Source organism: Scyliorhinus torazame, chromosome X (assembly GCF_047496885.1).
Source record: "Scyliorhinus torazame isolate Kashiwa2021f chromosome X, sScyTor2.1, whole genome shotgun sequence".
Lineage (NCBI taxonomy): Eukaryota > Metazoa > Chordata > Chondrichthyes > Carcharhiniformes > Scyliorhinidae > Scyliorhinus > Scyliorhinus torazame.
The window spans coordinates 24777742-24795127 of record NC_092738.1 but is presented as its reverse complement, the minus strand read 5'-3'; the positions used below and the strand labels follow the sequence as shown (position 1 = coordinate 24795127).

Sequence of the window (17386 nt, the reverse complement as noted above, 5' to 3'; positions counted from 1 at the left end):
CACTTTGATTTTTCCAACATACTTAAATTTTTTTAAAATTCTCCTTTTTCCCATTTTCTCCCACATTTACATCCATCAACAATAACCAATAATCAGCAAGATATGTCAGTCCCCATAATAACAATGATCCCATCTACCCACCAACCCCCAAACCTCAACCCGCATGTTTCCATAAACAAATGACAAAAAGGAATCCGGGATTACCCGTAGTCACCCTTAATCTTACACAGCTCCTCCGCACCCCCCACCCCAGGTCTCCAGCTCCTCCCGTCCACTGCCTCTTGTAAAACTCCTCCTCCCAAACTCGGTTCCTTCCCCCCAACTTTCCACCCCGGCTAGACCACTCGGACCCTGTTCTGCCAGGCTCCGATGGCCGCAGCCCCTCCCCCCACCTCACTCCCGTTCACTGGCCGGCTTAAACCGGCCAGCGTGGAGGCCCCCACCCCAGGTCCCTTTCCCACTTGCCCGGCCCTAGGAAAGCCCAAAGATCCCCTTTTAGCACACAAACCCCGCATATCCACCTACACCCCAAAGAACCCTCATTTCGAGTGAAAGTCCCGTCCCTTCCCTTGTCCAAATAGATGCAACATTGGCTCCTTTAGCCTCTACACCCGCGCGCAGTGATACAAAAAAGAAGAAAATACAGTCATGAGGTTACATCGGCACATGGCCATTCCTCAATTTGTCAGTTCTGCCACAGTCCTTCTGCCTTCGCAAACTCCTCCGCTGCTTCCGCCGTTCCAAAATAAAAGTCCCTGAGCTTGTAAGTCACCCTCAGCTTCGCTGGATATACAATGCCGCACCGCACCTTGCTAATGTACAGTGCCCTCTTCACCCGGTTGAAGGTCACCCGGTCACCTGGTGCCTCCTTGCCAACTCCGCCGTAAAGTCCTGGTATACACGTATACCAGCTCCAGCCCACTGCACCACCCGCTTCTGCTTGGCCCAGCTCAGGACCTTCTCCTTCACCCTGTACCTACGGAAACACAGAGTCACTGCCCTTGGCGGCTCACTTGCTTTTGGTACAGGCCTCCACGACCGATGAGCCCGATCCAGTTCATATCGGGAGGGATCCTCCCCCTCCCCCAATAGTTTTGCCAGCATCGCGGCAAAATACTCAGTCGGCTTCGGTCCTTCAACTCCTTCGGGCAGCCCCACAATCCTCAAATTCTGTCGCCTGGATCGGTTTTCCAGGTCTTCCATTTTTCCTCGCAGATCCTAGTTAGTATCCATCACCTTCCGCATCTCTTTCCCCATCGAGGCAAGTTGATCACCGTGCTGCAATAACGTCTCCTCCACGTCCTTTAGCGCCTCCCCTTGCTCTCGCACCTCCGCCACTGCGCTCGCCACCTCCGTCCTCACCGGGGAAACCGCCTCCTCCACCAGCACACTCAAAACCTCCCTCATCTCCTTCCTCACCGTCTCCATGCATTTCGCAATCTGCGCCAATTGCTTTTCAAATTCCGCAGCCATCACCTTAGTTATTTCTTCAGCCGTAAGCAGTGCAGCCTTCCCTGGTGCTCCAGCCTCCATTTTCCTGGTGACCCCGCGGTGACCTTTCCACTCCCCGACGGACCTTCAGCTGTTTTTTTCCCGGCCGTTTTCTTGCTCACCCTCGACATTTTTCTTTGTTCTTTTTTTCCTCCGGTGTCTTCACTCTGCCGCCTCTGTGCCTTCCCCCTGCTTCTGCCGCCTCCGCGGACCCTGGGACCGGGCTTAAAGCCTCGAAAATGCCGTTCCCGAACGGGAGCCCTCCATTGTGCGGCCGCCTCCCGCCCGCCGTCACCGGAAGTCTCATTTTTCCAACATACTTATATGCCTAACTTTCCATTACCTACATCCCTCACTTCATTCTCTCAAACTAGATCAAACAGCCTTTTTTGTTGATAGACTAAAAAATGTGTTTGAAACATATTATTCTCTTCTTTGCCATTCACATCAATTATCCCAAGATAGACTGGAACAAAAGCAAATTCACATTAGCATAGGCAGCACATAGAAAACAGGGCTACTAAGCAAATTAAACCTTGTACCTTTGTTCAGAAAGATCTCTCTTATTTGCAACAAGCACAGTTGGTATTCTAAAGGATGGAGAGAAAAGAACAGTAGTTTTGTCTGCAATATGAAAAACCAAATGGAACATCAGAATAGTAATTTTCTTGTAACCAGTGTATCCAAGTCTGCAATATCACATATTAATTCCCACATTTGAGGGTGGCACGGTGGCGCAGTGTTTAGCATGGAGGACCTGGGTTCAATCCCGGCCCTGGGTCACTGTCCGTGTAGAATTTGCACATTCTCCGTGTCTGCATGGGTCTCACCCCCACAACCCAAAGATGTGCAGGTTAAATTGCCCCTTAATTGGAAAAAAAATAATTGGGCACTCTAAATTTATTAAAATAACTAATTCCCACATTTGCTCATTTGCCAGAAGCCTATATTTTCTTTTGCGAAAACTTGGATAACACAAGCCTCTTAGTACCAGCTAATGAACAACTCTGTTCAATTCATGTCAAGTTGAAATCAAGGATTGTGGTGTTAGTGATGTCCGTACCACACTTCCATTTTGAGACTGTAGCATGCAGCAACCTAGCACTTCAACAATATCAGACAGCATTCCAAGCTGTAGTACCACTCAATTCTGTATTAATATCACAGAACCCCTTAAAGAAATGCTTCAGTAATATTGGCTCCTGCTGTTATGAAAGCCACCCCATTTAAATTATGAGCAGATTCCACAGTAATATACGTTTAAAACAGCCATTGAGAAATCTAAGGATTCTACTTTTCCTAGGTTCGAATCTCTGATCGGAGTTCAAGATCCTAGTCAAAGTCCCAAAGTAAAATAAAGAACAGACTGCAACAACATAATTGCCTAAAAGAACTGCTAAGTCAATTCAACATACGAGATGTTGAAGCTTTTGATTTCAGGTCATAATGGCAATCCATTAACTAAAAGTTAACCAAGTTCGATTTCCCCTTCACCAACCCCAAGATTCAATATTCAATTTAGCTAATAGTCAGAATAATCTGGACTGTACGCAGAACAATACTTTTCACTGCACCTCTGTACATGTGACAATAAACAAATCCAGATTTACATTTTGGAGAAATAATTCAAAGTAAAACAGAGGTAGTCTATAATATTTTTCAATCGTACGTACTCCAATTTGGCTTGACATTTGCTCAAAGCATCTCAAATCTTTGAGCATGAAGACACTTGTAAAAGAACACAAGAAAGTACCTACTTACATGCATGTCCTGACTACTCACCTGCACATCTGGCAAAAACACGGAGGTTCAAGAGGTGGAGCATAATGTGGAGACGATGGCCGGCTGAGGGTTGAATAAATTATAATTATGAACAGGTAGTTATTACTAACTCTTGGAACGTTCCTTCTGACATTCCTTCCTGGGGACAGTGACGGTAGCTTGTGCTGCGAGTAGGCCAACGTCCTTTCCAAAACAGGTATCATCTTGCACTGACAAATCATTACTTCTTTTTTAAATTTAGAGTACCCAATTCTTTTCTTTTTCCAATTAAGGGGCAATTTAGCATGGCCAATTGACCTAGCCTGCACATCTTTGGGTGAGACACACGCAAACACGGAGAGTGTGCAAACACCATACGGCAGTGACCCGGGGCCAGAATCGAACTCAGCTCCTCGGTGCTGTGAGGCAGCAGTGCTTTTTAAAAAAAAGTGTATTTAATTGCAAACATGTATCAAAACAGGTTACAGCAAATAAACACCCTGGGAAACATTCTTCCCAGCAATCAACTATACAGCCTGTACATATTTTTCCCCCTTTTCACCCCCCCCCCCCCCCCCAAACGAACAGCTCCTCAAACACGGTCACAAACATCACCCACCATTTCTCAAACTCCCCTGCTGAGCCCCTTAACTCATACTTTATCTTCTCTAACCGCAGGAAGTCATACAGGTCACCCAACCATGCTGCTACCCCCGGTGGCGATGCCGACCGCCACTCCAGCAAAATCCGTCACCGTGCAATCAGAGAGGCGAAGGCCAAGACATCGGCCTTCCTCCTCTCCATGAGCTCCGGCTTCTCTGAAACCCCAAATATCGCCACCAAAGGGTCCGGGTCCTCCTCCACTATCCTGGCTAAGACCGCGAACACTCCCGCCCCAGAATTTTCCCAATTTTTCACAACCCCAAAACATGCGTGCATGATTCGCTGGCCCCTGCCCACACCTCTGGCAGCAGTGCTAACCACTGCACCACCGTGCCGCCCTGATGACAAATCATTACTAAATCAGTGTCACTCGCACCAGGTAGAAGGGAAAGTGGCATGCACTGTACAGATGAACAGTGTGTTGCATTTGTCCCCTCCATCTGTCTAAACTACATTAATAGCATCCATTTATTGGCACCATTAAAAACACTTGCATGCATTTTTCATGCCCTAATCTAATAAAGTGATATTAAAGAACAGTCAAATGGATTCTGCACACATTATCTCATGCATAACTTCATTTAAGCTATTTAAAAAGCAATCAAGTCTCTGAATCAGAATAACTGTCTTTTAGGGCTTAGAAGCCGGTTGTGGCCACATTTAAATCGAGAGGTTTCCAACTACAGTCATGGTCACCCACCACAAAAGGAGTTGCATTTTCCTCTCTTCGCTCACTTTGTCAATGTTTGATTAAAGTGATGGATAATCCTTTAAGGAGCATGGCAACATTTTACACTGCCCAAGAAAGCATCCAATGAAATGTTCTGAATGCCACGATACTTAGAATCATTTGAGTTCAAGAGAGGGTCTGTAAATGAGGGTTAATTTGTCGTCAGACTATGGTCTGGGGAAAATGTGTGCCGGGGTTTTGTTCTGTAATTACATAGTGAATTGTGTTCACAATAATAGGAGCCAACAGGTGATTATCAGTGAGTGTAGCCCACTAAAATCACTCCTGATCGTTACTATTACAGATGGAAGCCCCAATGACATGTGCTGGAGTGAGTGTAGAGAGCATAACATCAGAAACTGTAGGGAGATTTATTTAAACAGTACAATCGTTTAAAAGATCATAGTTGAAATATATAAGGACTCAAATCCTAGTACTTAATTAGGCACTCTATATACAAAGATAATAGTAAACATTGAATTAAATGTTTTCCCCACCCATCTCTCGTGAAGGTTTTTAAATTGCTCTGCCAAATGTTCCATGGGTACCAGTCAGCTCCCAGTATCTTGCCCAAGTGGATGTTCTGCCATGTGCAAGCTTAGAAAATGAGAGATGGTAAGCCTGTCAGCTGTTGGCAAATCACAATCAAGCCAGATCCAATATGCGATGCACATTTTAGCACAATTATTGGATAGCCAAGAGAAATGAGAATCCTTGGGCGAAATTCTCCGGAAACGGCGCAATGTCCGCCGACTGGCGCCCAAAACGGCGAAATCAGACGGACATCGCGCCGCCCCAAAGGTGCGGAATGCTCCGCATCTTTGGGGGCCGAGCCCCAACCTTGAGAGGATAGGTCGGCGCCGGACGAATTTCCGCCCCGCCAGCTGGCGGAAAAGGCCTTTGGTGCCCCGCCAGCTGGCGCAGAAATGACATCTCCGGGCGGCGCATGCGCGGGAGCGTCAGCGGCCGCTGACGACATTCCCGCGCATGTGCAGTGGAGGGAGTCTCTTCTGCCTCCGCCATGGTGGAGACCGTGGCGGAGGCGGAAGGGAAAGAGTGCCCCCACGGCACAGGCCCGCCCGTGGATCGGTGGACCCCGATCGCGGGCCAGGCCACCGTGGGGGCACCCCCCGGGGCCAGATCACCCCGTGCCCCCCCCAGGACCCCGCGCCCCAGGAGCCCGCCCACGCCGCCTTGTCCCGCCGTTAAGGTAGGTGGTTTAATTTACGCCGGCGGGACAGGCATTTTAGCAGCGGGACTTCGGCCCATCCGGGCCGGAGAATCGAGCGGGGGGCCCCGCCAACCGGCGCAGCGCGATTCCCGCCCCCGCCGAATATCCGGTGCCGGAGACTTCGGCAACCGGCGGGGGCGGGATTCACGCCAGCCCCCGGCGATTCTCCGACCCGGCGGGGGGGGTCGGAGAATTTCGCCCCTTATTTTCTCCTCCATTGTCTAAGAAATCCATATTGTTGCCCAAGCTGAAACCAGGAAGATTCTAGTCTGTATGGTTCAATCTCACACCACCACGTCTCAGGCACTATCTTCCTTTCAAAACAGTCATCGTCAACCCTTCCTCAAAGAAAAACACCCTCGATCCATCTATCAACTACCACCTAGTTTATCACTTCGTCCTCCTCGTACAAGATTCCTTAATGGATCATCACCTTCCAGCTGCATGCTCACTTCTCTCAAAACTTCAATCTGGCTTCCACCCTGTCGATAGCACCAAGACTGGTCAAATATCCTCTGAAGCTTCAGCGCTTCTTAGTCTCTCAAACATTTAACATCGGCAATCATGCCAGCCTCCCCCATGGTTCACTCGGTGGTGCCGCCTCGGGTGATCCATTCCTGCGCATCACAATGCGACTAGTACATCTCTGGGAATGGCTTAAGATTTCTTACATGGTTGCCTCTAGGAGTTTCCAAAGATCCAGCCTTGCTTCCCTCTTCAATACCCTGCACTATCATCTATAGACACAAAGTCAGCTTCCACACTGATCCGACTCCCAACTCTACTTCTCCCACCCTGCTTCTCAACCCTCTCCATGCTGCCTGACCAACACCGTGAATGAGCCAGAAGACAACTTAAGCCAGGATTTCAATGTATCAAAAACTCTGCAAGTTTGCTGCCAACTCAATCATTCTCTTGGCTACTCTCATTTAAGATGAAAGAAATTTCATACGAGCTTGGTTTACTGTTTCACTCTGAGCTAAAGTTCAAATCCCAAATTTTATTCACTGCAAATTATCATGCCTCCACATTCCTCCCCGATCTTAACTCGACTGAAATCCTCATCAATGCTTTTGTCAATTCTATCGTTACTCAGAAGTCTGTAAAGTGAAACCTCAGACACAGGACAAGTCTGTCTTTTTAAATTATATATAGGCCTGCTTAGGACAGAAGCTATTAGATTCAGAATCAAAATATCAGATAAACTGAACTTTTGAATAGAGGCTTACAGCATCAGGAGTTTAATTACCCTTTTGGTGTTGATAACCCTCTGATAAATAAGCAAGAATTTTGTAAAATTCCAGCCACTAACCATTGTGATAGTGTGGCTTCTCCCAGTCTATCAATTCACAGGATATAGAAGATGTGTGACATCTCGATGATAGCCGGCTACTATGTCAAGGTGCAGTGATTGATTGGTATTCCCTTCCCAGGAAGAATTCTTTGTGTAAACATCGATGATTTAGCTATTCGTTTTATAGCTCCAATTAGTTCCTGAAGCACAGCATTTAATGGTGGGAAAAGGATATAATGCAGAATTGTTTGCTGCAAAAACAAACTTACAAGGTCAACATCTGTGGAAAGAATGTAACAGTTGATAAGGAAAGATTCATTCCTTCAGTTAGATAGAAGGCCTTTATCAGCTCACTAGTTTACCCAAAAGGTTTTCTTTCCTTTGGGAAAATGTACCCGCCAAAGTCATGTGGCCTGTAGTTTAAGACCTTAAATGGAGGCGAAGTTAACAGCCTAGTTAAACATGCACCCCAGGACAAGAAAGTCAAAAGTCAGAGTTAAGAGGGAACATCTTCTGTTGCCTTCCAGATTTGGTACCAGTTTGCAAATGCGGTTTGTTGGATGAAGAGCTTTTATGATACATACGCATTTTATACTAAGCGACAAACCTTGTTGAATGTTTTGAAGTGACTAAAGTAGTGGACAGGGGAATGTCTGGAAATGTTGTTTATACAGACTTCCAGAAGGCTAAAGTCCCTCGTTTGAGACTTACCTAAAGTTGAAGCTGTTGGAATTTAAGGTAAACAAAATGGTTAGGAAATTCGCTGAGCATCAAGAAACAAGGGCTAATGGGCAGGATAGGTCTGGTGGTGTCCATAAGGAGCTGTGTTGATCCACTATTCACCATATTTATTAACCACACAGATGATGGAACAGAAGTGTAATTTAGCAGTCATACCCATGGCCAAGTGCACTCACTCTACATCCGCCACTACAGTAGCTGCAGTGACCCATTACGGAATGTGGTGTGCTGGGCACAGTCAGGTTTATGCAGGACCACTCAACATCAGCTAGAAAAAAGCTACAAAAGTCACCAATACTCACTGGATTTTCCCCACCATATCCAGCAGTTTACTGCGAATTGCCTTAATCACTTCAAAACTGCAACAAAAAATCCAAAGACAGACATCAGCAACAAAAAGGTTACAGATTTGAAAGCTGCATCTTCTGTTATCCAGGAGTAATCAGTGCATAAAATCCTCTCCATCTTTTCCCACCTGCAATGGATCAGGAGCAATAATCCTTTCAGATTGAAAAATGACGCAACACTTCACATTAGTCAGTCAAATTCCCCTTCTCCTCCACAGCAAGTAAACACAAGGTTATCATCATCAACCTGGGCCAAGTTTGCCCATGGCAGCCAGACTGAGCGGGGAGGGGAAAAAGTTCCCAATCCCTATCCGGTTCAGTGACTCAACCTAAAATGCATTTTGGGAGATCATAGAATTTACAGTGCAGAAGGAGGCCATTTGGCCCATCGAGTCTGCACCGGCCCTTAGGAAAGAGCACCCCACTTAAGTCCACACCTCCACCCTATCCCCATAACCCAGTAACCCCCTAATCTTTTGGACACTAAGGGCAATTTATCATCGCCAATCCACCTAACCTGCACATCTTTGGACTGTGGGAGGAAACTGGAGCACCCGGATGAAACCCACGCAGACACGGGGAGAACTCCGCACAGACAGTGACCCAAGCCGGGAATCGAACCTGGGACCCTGGAGCTGTGAAGCAACTGTGCTAACCACTGTGCTATCGTACTGCCCAATGCTCATAGCAAGCTCAACCACAATGGTTCCCAAAGTCAAATAGTCTACCAACTCACGATTGAGACTTTGGATTAAGAATGGATACATGGTTAAGGGTATCGGAGGAGAATTAAAAGATGCCATGGGTTAGGTTTATTTATAAACTAGCCCCACTGCAGAAGATTTCAAGTTCTGACATTTCGAACAATTTTAGCACATAATTCATATTCCGCTCATACATTTGTGAGTTCCACAAAATTACACAAGACAACTGAAAAAGAGGGAGATTAAAATATTATAATCATGAGCCATACTGTTCTGGCATTCTTGTTCTCTTAGCTTCTGTATCCCATCAATTGATAGACTGGGAGAAGTCACATTATCATAACAGTTAGTGGCTGGAATTTTACAAAGTTACCCTCTTGCCCTCCTTTTTTGAAAGCAAAATAACACCGGGGTATACACGTGTGCTTTCATATATGTAACTTAGCAGCTCAACAGCCAGTTTTCCCCATGATGAAGGGCATCATAGCCTAAACTTGTCCTGACCACACTTGCATGCTTCGGCGCAACTCTAGATGGCATGGAGTGTAACATAGGGAAGTGTGAACTTTGCTTTTGCTTGCAAGAAAAGAATGTTAAACTTGTAAGTGTTGATGTTCAAATAGACCTGGGTGAGCTTGTACAAGGAACGCAGAAAGTTAGCATGCAGGTGCAGCAAGCAAATAGGAAGGCAAATGACATGTTCGCCTTTATTACAAGGGGATTAGAGTATGGGAATAAAGAACTGTTGCTGCAGTTACTCAGGGTTTTGGTGAGGCTACATCTGGAATACAGTGTGCAGTTTTGGTCTCCATATTTTAGAAAGACCTTGCATTGGAGGTGGTACAGCAAAGGTTCAGTCGATTGGTGTCTGAGATGAGGGGGTTGTCCTGTGATGAGAGGTTGAGTAAACTGGGTCAATATTCTCTGGAGTTTAGAAGTACAAGATGCGATCCCATTGAAACATACAAGATTCTGAGGGGGCTTGACAGGGTAGATGCCGAGAGATTGTTTCTGCCAGTTACGGAGTCTAGACTCCATTCTCAAGGCTGAGATGAATAGATTTTTGGTGTCTCATTTAGAGTACCCAATTATTTTTTTCCAATTAAGGGGCAATCCACCTAGCCTGCACATCTTTGGGTTGTGGAGGCGAAACCCACGCAAACACGGGGAGAATGTGCAAACTCCACACAGACAGTGACCCAGAGCCGGGATCGAACCTGGGACCTCGACGCCGTGAGGCAGCAGGGCTAATCCATTGTGCCACCATGCTGCCTACCAGAACAGACTTGATGGGCCATATGGGCCAGGATTCTCCAATCAGAGTTCACCCCGCCACCACTGCTGGTGAAAACGGAGATTTGGCACTCGGCCAAAGCTACAGTCACAGCAGCGGGTGCGGAGAATCCCGCTGGTGTGAACAAAAAGAGAATTCCGGCCATGGTTTTCTCCTGCTCCTATTTTAAGTTGTGTTCTAGCTGCTAGTCCAGTTGACAGTAGATCAACACAATCTAAGAATAGCGTTTGGTGGTACCCGAGCCACCGGGGCACCTAACCATTTCAAAAAAGCAACCCAATGGCTGGAATTGTCTGGCCGCTCCACGAACGGGATCTTCCGTCCCATGGACGGCAAACCCCCGCTGCGGGTTTCCTGGCCACAGGACGTGCATAAAATGGGAAACCACATTGACAGCGGCGGAACCAGGATATCCCGCTGCCAGCCAATGGCGGGCTGCCTCCGCGACACACGCGACAGGAGCACGTGGAAAATCCCACTCAGTGTGTTTAGAGGTCTAACCGATGAAGCCAGGTGTCCTTATATTTCAAAAGATATTGCATCTGACCTATGCCATAATTGCCCATATAAACTGAAATCAGTCCAATAAGTATCAACTTCCATCAAATCAAGGTTTCTTTGGCTCCTCAAATCAAGTGCTTAAATCTAAAATGAACCAATTAGTTAAAAATTAAAATTACTTGCATTTAGTTCCGAGTCATTTAACATGGATTATTCACCTCTTCATTGATGTTACAGAGTAAACCAAAACATAGCCGTGAACATCCACAGTGTGGGACCGGCTAAATATAGAGTATTCGTCCTGAAAGCAGAAACAGAAAAAAAAATACAATAGAAGGAAATTAAACTTCAGTTAGGTTGTCAAGTGAGTGAAACATGGTTAAAACCAGGTACTGAAAGACTGAAAACAAGTAAACCTTTTCAGGGTGGTAGACACATTCCTACAATGTGGTAAATACACAGGAAAATCCATCACATTCCATTTTCCAAACCTGATGCTAGCCCGCACACCAGATTGCACAGTATCCAGCTCAATGGAGTACTGCAAAGTACTTACCGCAGAGAATTTGATGAAGTAATAAGTGCTGTTCAGGTCTTTTACAAGTGAGGAAGCAGGAGACAGCAAGACCTGGTGAGTAACTTTTAAGTGTTTCTAATCGTCTACAAGACATGGCAGGGAACCTCAGCCCCAAGGACTACACACCCTGTGCCATGTGGGAAATCCTGGATGCGTCCTGTGGCCTTGGGCGCCACATCCACAGAAAGTGTCACTAGCTAGAGCGGTGTGATTGGAAGGTTGTTTTTGTGGTATGTATCAATGATTTAGCCTAACAGGCATGATTCAGACTTTTGCAGACGATATACAAATTGGGCATGTTGGGTTGATAGTGAGGAAGAAAGCTATAGACTGCAGGGAGGTATCAATGGACTAGTCAGGTGGGTGGAACAGTGGCAAATGGTGTTCAATCTGGGGAAGTGAGAGATGATGCATTTGGGGAAGATTTACAAGGCAAGGTAATACACAATAAATGGTAAGATACCGAGAAGTGTGGAAGAACAGAGGGACCTTGGAGTGCATGCACAGGTCCCTGAAGGTGTCAGGTCAGGTAGGGGGATTAAGAAGGCATTAGATGACCTTTATTATCCAAGGTATAGAATATAGTAGCTGGGAGGTGATGCTGGAACAGTATAAAACACTAGTTAGGCTGTGGCTGGAGTACTGGGTGCAGTTTTGGTCACTGTGGTATAGGAAAGATGTAATTACATTGGAGAGTGTACAGAGGAGATTTACGAGGATGTTGCCTGGGCTGGACAATTTTAAGTTAGGAGGAAAGATTGGAGAGGCTGGGGTTGTTTTCTGTAGAACAGAGGAGGCTGAGGGGTGTTTTAATTGAAGTGTATGCAATAATGAGGGGTCTAGAAAGAGGAAGGATCTATTCCCCTCGGTTGAGGGGCCCATAACCAGGGGGCAGAAACTTAAGGCAAGAGGTTTCGAGGGGATTCAAAAGGGAAATGTTTTCACCCAGAAGTTGGTGGGGATCCGGAACGCACTGCCTGAAAGCATGGTAGAGGCAGAAACCCTCATTAAATGTCAAGAGGTACTGGGATATGCATAAAGCTACGGACCAAGTAAAGTGGGATTACGCTGGATGGCTACTTGCCGGCCGGCGCGCACACAGTGGGCCAAATGGCCTCCTTCCGCGCTGTAAAATTCTATGATTCTAACTCTCACCTGCCCAGCAGTATCCACCAGCTGTAGATAGAAGTCTTGTCCATCAAAGTTTATGGTTTTATTAAAAGCTGCAAAAGAGTTGGAAAAGAAAATCACACGAAAGTGAGAAAGTAGACATATATTTTAAAGATAGGTTAAAACCTATGCTTGATAGAATCATAGAATTTACAGTGCAGAAGGAGGCCATTCGGCCCATCGAGTCTGCACCGGCTCTTTTGAAAGAGCACCCTACCCAAGCCCACACCCTATCCCCATAACCCAGTAACCCCACCCAACACCAAGGGCAATTTTGGACACCAAGGGCAATTTAGCATGGCCAGTCCACCTAACCTGCACATCTTTGGACTGTGGGAGGAAACCAGAGCACCCGGAGGAAACCCACGCAGACACGGGAAGAACGTGCAGACTTCGCACAGACAGTGACCCAAGCCGGGAATCGAACCTGGGACCCTGGAGCTGTGAAGCAATTGTGCTAACCACAGTGCTACCATGCTGCCCTGTCAAAGATGCCATGTGTTGCTTTCTCAGTAGCGTAGGAGATCACACCAGTGTCCTGGCCAATATTTAGCCCTCAAGCAACACTTAAATTGAATGATTTGGTCATCATCACAGTGCTGTGTGCAATTGGCTGCCACATTTCTTACAACAGTGACTACATTCCAAAAGGTCTTCATTGGTTGTAAAGTGCTTGGGATGTCACGCAGTTGTGAAAGGTGCTAAATAATTGCAAGTTCCTTTTTTAAAATAAATTTAGAGGACCCATTTATTTTATTTCAATTAAGGGGCAATTTAGCGGGGTCAATCCAGCTAACCTGCACATCTTTGTGGGGGTGAAACCCACGCAGACACGGGGCGAATGTGCAAACTTCACACGGACAGTGACCCAGGGCCGGGATCGAACCTGGGTCCTCAGCGCCTTGAGGCGGCAGTGCTAAGCACTGCGCCACCGTACCGCCCTAATTACAAGTTATTTCTTTGATTGACATGCCTGGAAATGTTGGATGGTGTGGGAGAAATGGATTTTTGATTCCAGGATACTGGCACCAGTAGTGGGAAAAGTGAGAGTTGTACCATTGGGGCAGTCTTCGCCTGAACTGTGCTGTACATGTGTTCTGGTGAGTCATGTAACTAATGCGTAGAGGGGGCTTCAAACTAAATAGTGGAGGGAAGGGAATCATGGGAGAGGAGATGTGATAAATCAAAGGGAAACAACAAGGTAATAATAGAGCAGGGTAGCAATGTGGGTAATGATAACCAGAGCGCGGCAGGAAGGGACAGAAGGTACAAACTTAAGAAGGCACTAGCAGATAAGGCCAGAGAGTGCAAAAATTGAATAAAAAGACAGAGTTAAAGGCTCTGCATCTGAATGCGTTGAGCATTCATAACAAAATGGATCAATTGTTGACACAGATAGAAATGAGCTGAAAGCCATACTAGAGACATAGGCCTGAATTCTTCTGAATGTGGGGTCTCGCTTCCTAAGCGCCCCACAGGCGTGTCATGACTCCAAGCGCCCCACAGCGATGTCACGCTCAACTGAGCATTAGGATGCTGCACTTGGGACTCCCACCCCTCACTCGGGAGGAAGTCCTACCTTAAGAGAACTACTGGCAAATTCTGAATGAAGGATCATTTAGATCCAAAATATGAACTCTTTTTTCTCTCTCCACAGATGCTGCCAAACCTGCTGAGTTTATCCAGCAGTTTCCGTTTGAATTCATTTTAGGTGTTGCTTGAGGAATAAATATTGGCCAATGCACCGGTGAAATCTCCTACTCATGCCACGGAATGTTTTCCGTCTAAATTAAGGCAATTAAGGGGCAGCACGGTGGCGCAGTGGTTAGCTCTGCTGCCTCACGGCACCGAGGAGCCGGGTTCAATTCCGGCCCCGGGTCACGGTCAGTGTGGAGTTTGCACATTCTCCCCACGCTAAATCGGATTGGCCACGCTAAATTGCCCCTCAATTGGAAAAAAAAATTAGAATAGAGTATTTTAAATTAAAAAAATATATAAATAAAGCCAATTATAAAAGGATACAAAGGCTGAAAGGGCACTGAAGTGAATTAATAATAATAATCTTTTTATTGTCACGAGTAGGCTTACATTAACACTGCAATGAAGTTGCAATGAACTGGGGCTGGTTTAGCACACTGGGCTAAATAGCTGGCTTTTAAAGCAGACCCAGGCAGGCCAGCAGCACGGTTCAATTCCCGTACCAGCCTCCCCGAACAGGCGCCGGAATGTGGCGACTAGGGGCTTTTCACAGTAACTTCATTGAAGCCTACTTGTGACAATAAGCGATTTTCATTTCAAGTTACTGTGAAAATCCCCTAGTCGCCACATTCCGGCCCCTGTTCGGGTACACAGAGGGAGAATTCAGAAATTAGATCTATGATTGAAGGGTAGGACTGTAGAGATGACAGACCTTTAAGGAGATATTTCAGAACTCTCAGCAAAGAGAGTTAGTGAATAAATAAGAAAGTTAAGGATAGCATCAAAGAAACACTGTACAAATCTGCAAAGATGTGGTAGGTCAGAAGATTGGGAGATTGGTCAGATTTCAAGAACCAGCAAAGAATGACTAAATATAAATAAGTAGGAGAAAGTAGAGTACGAGAGAAAGCTAACTAGTAATAGAAAATCAGACAGCAAGAGTTTCTACAATTATTTAAAAAGCTAGTATTGGTCCTCCAGAGAGCCAGTCTGGGGAATTGGTAATGACAAACAAGGAAATGACAGAGGTGTTGAACATGTATTTTGTAAAGACCGAAGACTTGAAAAATCTCCCAAAGAATCTTGAAAATCTAGAGGAGAAAGGGAGGGAGGAACGTCATAAGATATAGGAGCAGAATTAGACCATTCGAGTCTACTCCGCCAAAACTTAAAACCAATCACCATCACCAGGGAAAAGCCGCTAGGAAAACTATTAGACCCGAATGCTGACACGCCTCCGGGTCCAAAGAGCCTGCATGCTCGGGTCTTCAAGAAGTGGCTGCAGAGATAGTAGAGGCATTGGTTATAATCTTCCAAAATTCCTTAGATTCCTTAAAGGGCCCAACAACTTGGAAACTAACAAATGCAACACTTTTATTCAAGGAAGATGACAGAAAGCAGGAAACTATAGATCAGTTAGCCTAACATCGGTCAGAGGGAAATTGCTAGAATATATTCTTGAGGAGTTTATAGCAGGATACTTGCAAAATCATAGTGGGATCAAGCAGGCACAACATGGCTTTGTGAAAGGGAAATAGTGTTTAAATTAATTTATTAGAGTTCTGAGGAAATAACAAGCAACGTGGATAAAGGGGATTGTGGCAGTACCAAGCAAAAGGAAGGTAGATCAAGGGGAACCTGTAGATGTGGTATCCTTGAATTTCCACCAGACATTTGATAAGAAGCGACATCAAAGGTTAATACAGAAAATAAGAGCTCGAGGTGTAGGAAGTAACATATTAGCATGGATAAAGAATTGGTTATCGAACAAAAAGCAAAGAGTACGGAGAAATTAGTCTTTTTCAGGTTGGCAAGCTGTAACTAATGCGAGTGGCATAAGGATCAGTGCTGAGGCCTCAACTATTTACTCTACGTCAATGGCTTGGATGAAAAGACCAAATGGATGGTAGCGAGGTTTGTTAATGACACCAAGATAGGTAGGAAAGTAAGCTGTCAACAGAAGGTAAAGAACCTACAAAGGGATACAGACAGCTTAAGCGAGTGGGGAAAAAATTGGCAGCTGGTATCGAATGTGGGAATATGTGATCTTGTCCAATGGCAGGAAGACTAGAAAAGCCGTGTATTACTTAACATAGAACCGTACAGCACAGAACAGGCCCTTCGGCCCTCGATGTTGTGTCGAGATAATAATATTTAATAGTCGTTTATTGTCGCAAGTATGAAGTTACTGTGAAAATCCCCCAGTCGCCACATTCCGGCACCTGTTCGGGGAGGCTGGTACTGGAATTGAACCCACACTGCTGGCTTTGTTCTGTACTACAAACCAACTGTCTAGCCCACTGAGCTAAACCAGCCCTCTTAAATGGGGAGAGATTGCAGAACTCAGTTGTACAGAGGGACACTGGCGAGATCTCCTACTCATGTCACGGGATTTTTTTCCATCTAAATAAATGTCACAAATTTAGTATGCAAGAGTAAGTGATTAGGAAGACAAATGGAATGATTATTGCAAGGGGGATGGAATATAAACGTTTTACTACAGGTGTACAGGTCCTTGGGCGAGAGCACATCTGGAGTACTGTGTACAGTTTTGGTTTCCTTATTGGAAAAAGGATAGAATTGCTTCAGCAGTTCAGAAAAGGTTCACTTAACCCATGCCTGGGATGAAGGGCTTGACCTATGAAGAAAAGCTGAACAGGGGGAAGAGAGTAGTGTAGTGGCAATGTCACTAGATAAGTAATTCAGAAACGCAGGTTAACGTTCTGGGGGTTCAAATCCCACCACGCCAGCTGGAGGAATTTGAATTCAAGTAATAATCTGGCCTCAGTATTGCTGACCATAAAACCATTGTCGATTGTGGTAAAAACCCATCTGGTTCATTAATGTCTGTTAGGGGAGGAAATCTGCCGTCCTCCGTCCTTACCTGGTCAGGCCTAGATGTGACTCCAGACACACAGCAATGTGGTTCAGTCGTAACTGCTCTCTGAAAGCCACTCAGTTCAAGGGCAATTAAGAATGGACCTTGTCAGGGAGAAGAATACATTACAAAAAAGTTGGGCCTCTACTCACTGGAGTTTAGAAGAATGGGAGGCGATCTTATTGAAACATAGAAGATCCAGAGATTACTTGATAGGGTGGATACCGGGAGGATGTTTCCTCTTGTGGAGGAACAGTAGAACCAGGGCACACAATTTAAGAATCAAACAGAGATGAGGAGAAATGT

At 45.7% G+C, this 17386-nt stretch overlaps 1 protein-coding gene across 5 annotated transcripts in view; it reads right to left on the bottom strand.

Moving 5' to 3' along the window:
* Window positions 1-17386, bottom strand: part of LOC140405415 (GTP-binding protein Rheb-like) — a 33436-nt gene that overhangs the window by 11244 nt on the left and 4806 nt on the right. For 2 of the 5 annotated variants that reach the window (XM_072493787.1, XM_072493786.1), the window contains exons 3-7: window positions 12490-12557; window positions 10976-11058; window positions 8214-8270; window positions 3274-3336; window positions 2034-2081 (exon numbers count right to left, since the gene is read on the bottom strand). In XM_072493787.1, the coding sequence (XP_072349888.1) occupies window positions 2034-2081; window positions 3274-3336; window positions 8214-8270; window positions 10976-11058; window positions 12490-12557 (319 nt within the window). The remainder of the gene's footprint in view (window positions 1-2033; window positions 2082-3273; window positions 3337-8213; window positions 8271-10975; window positions 11059-12489; window positions 12558-17386) is intronic. The other 3 variants (XM_072493789.1, XM_072493788.1, XM_072493790.1) reach the window with 3 other exon arrangements.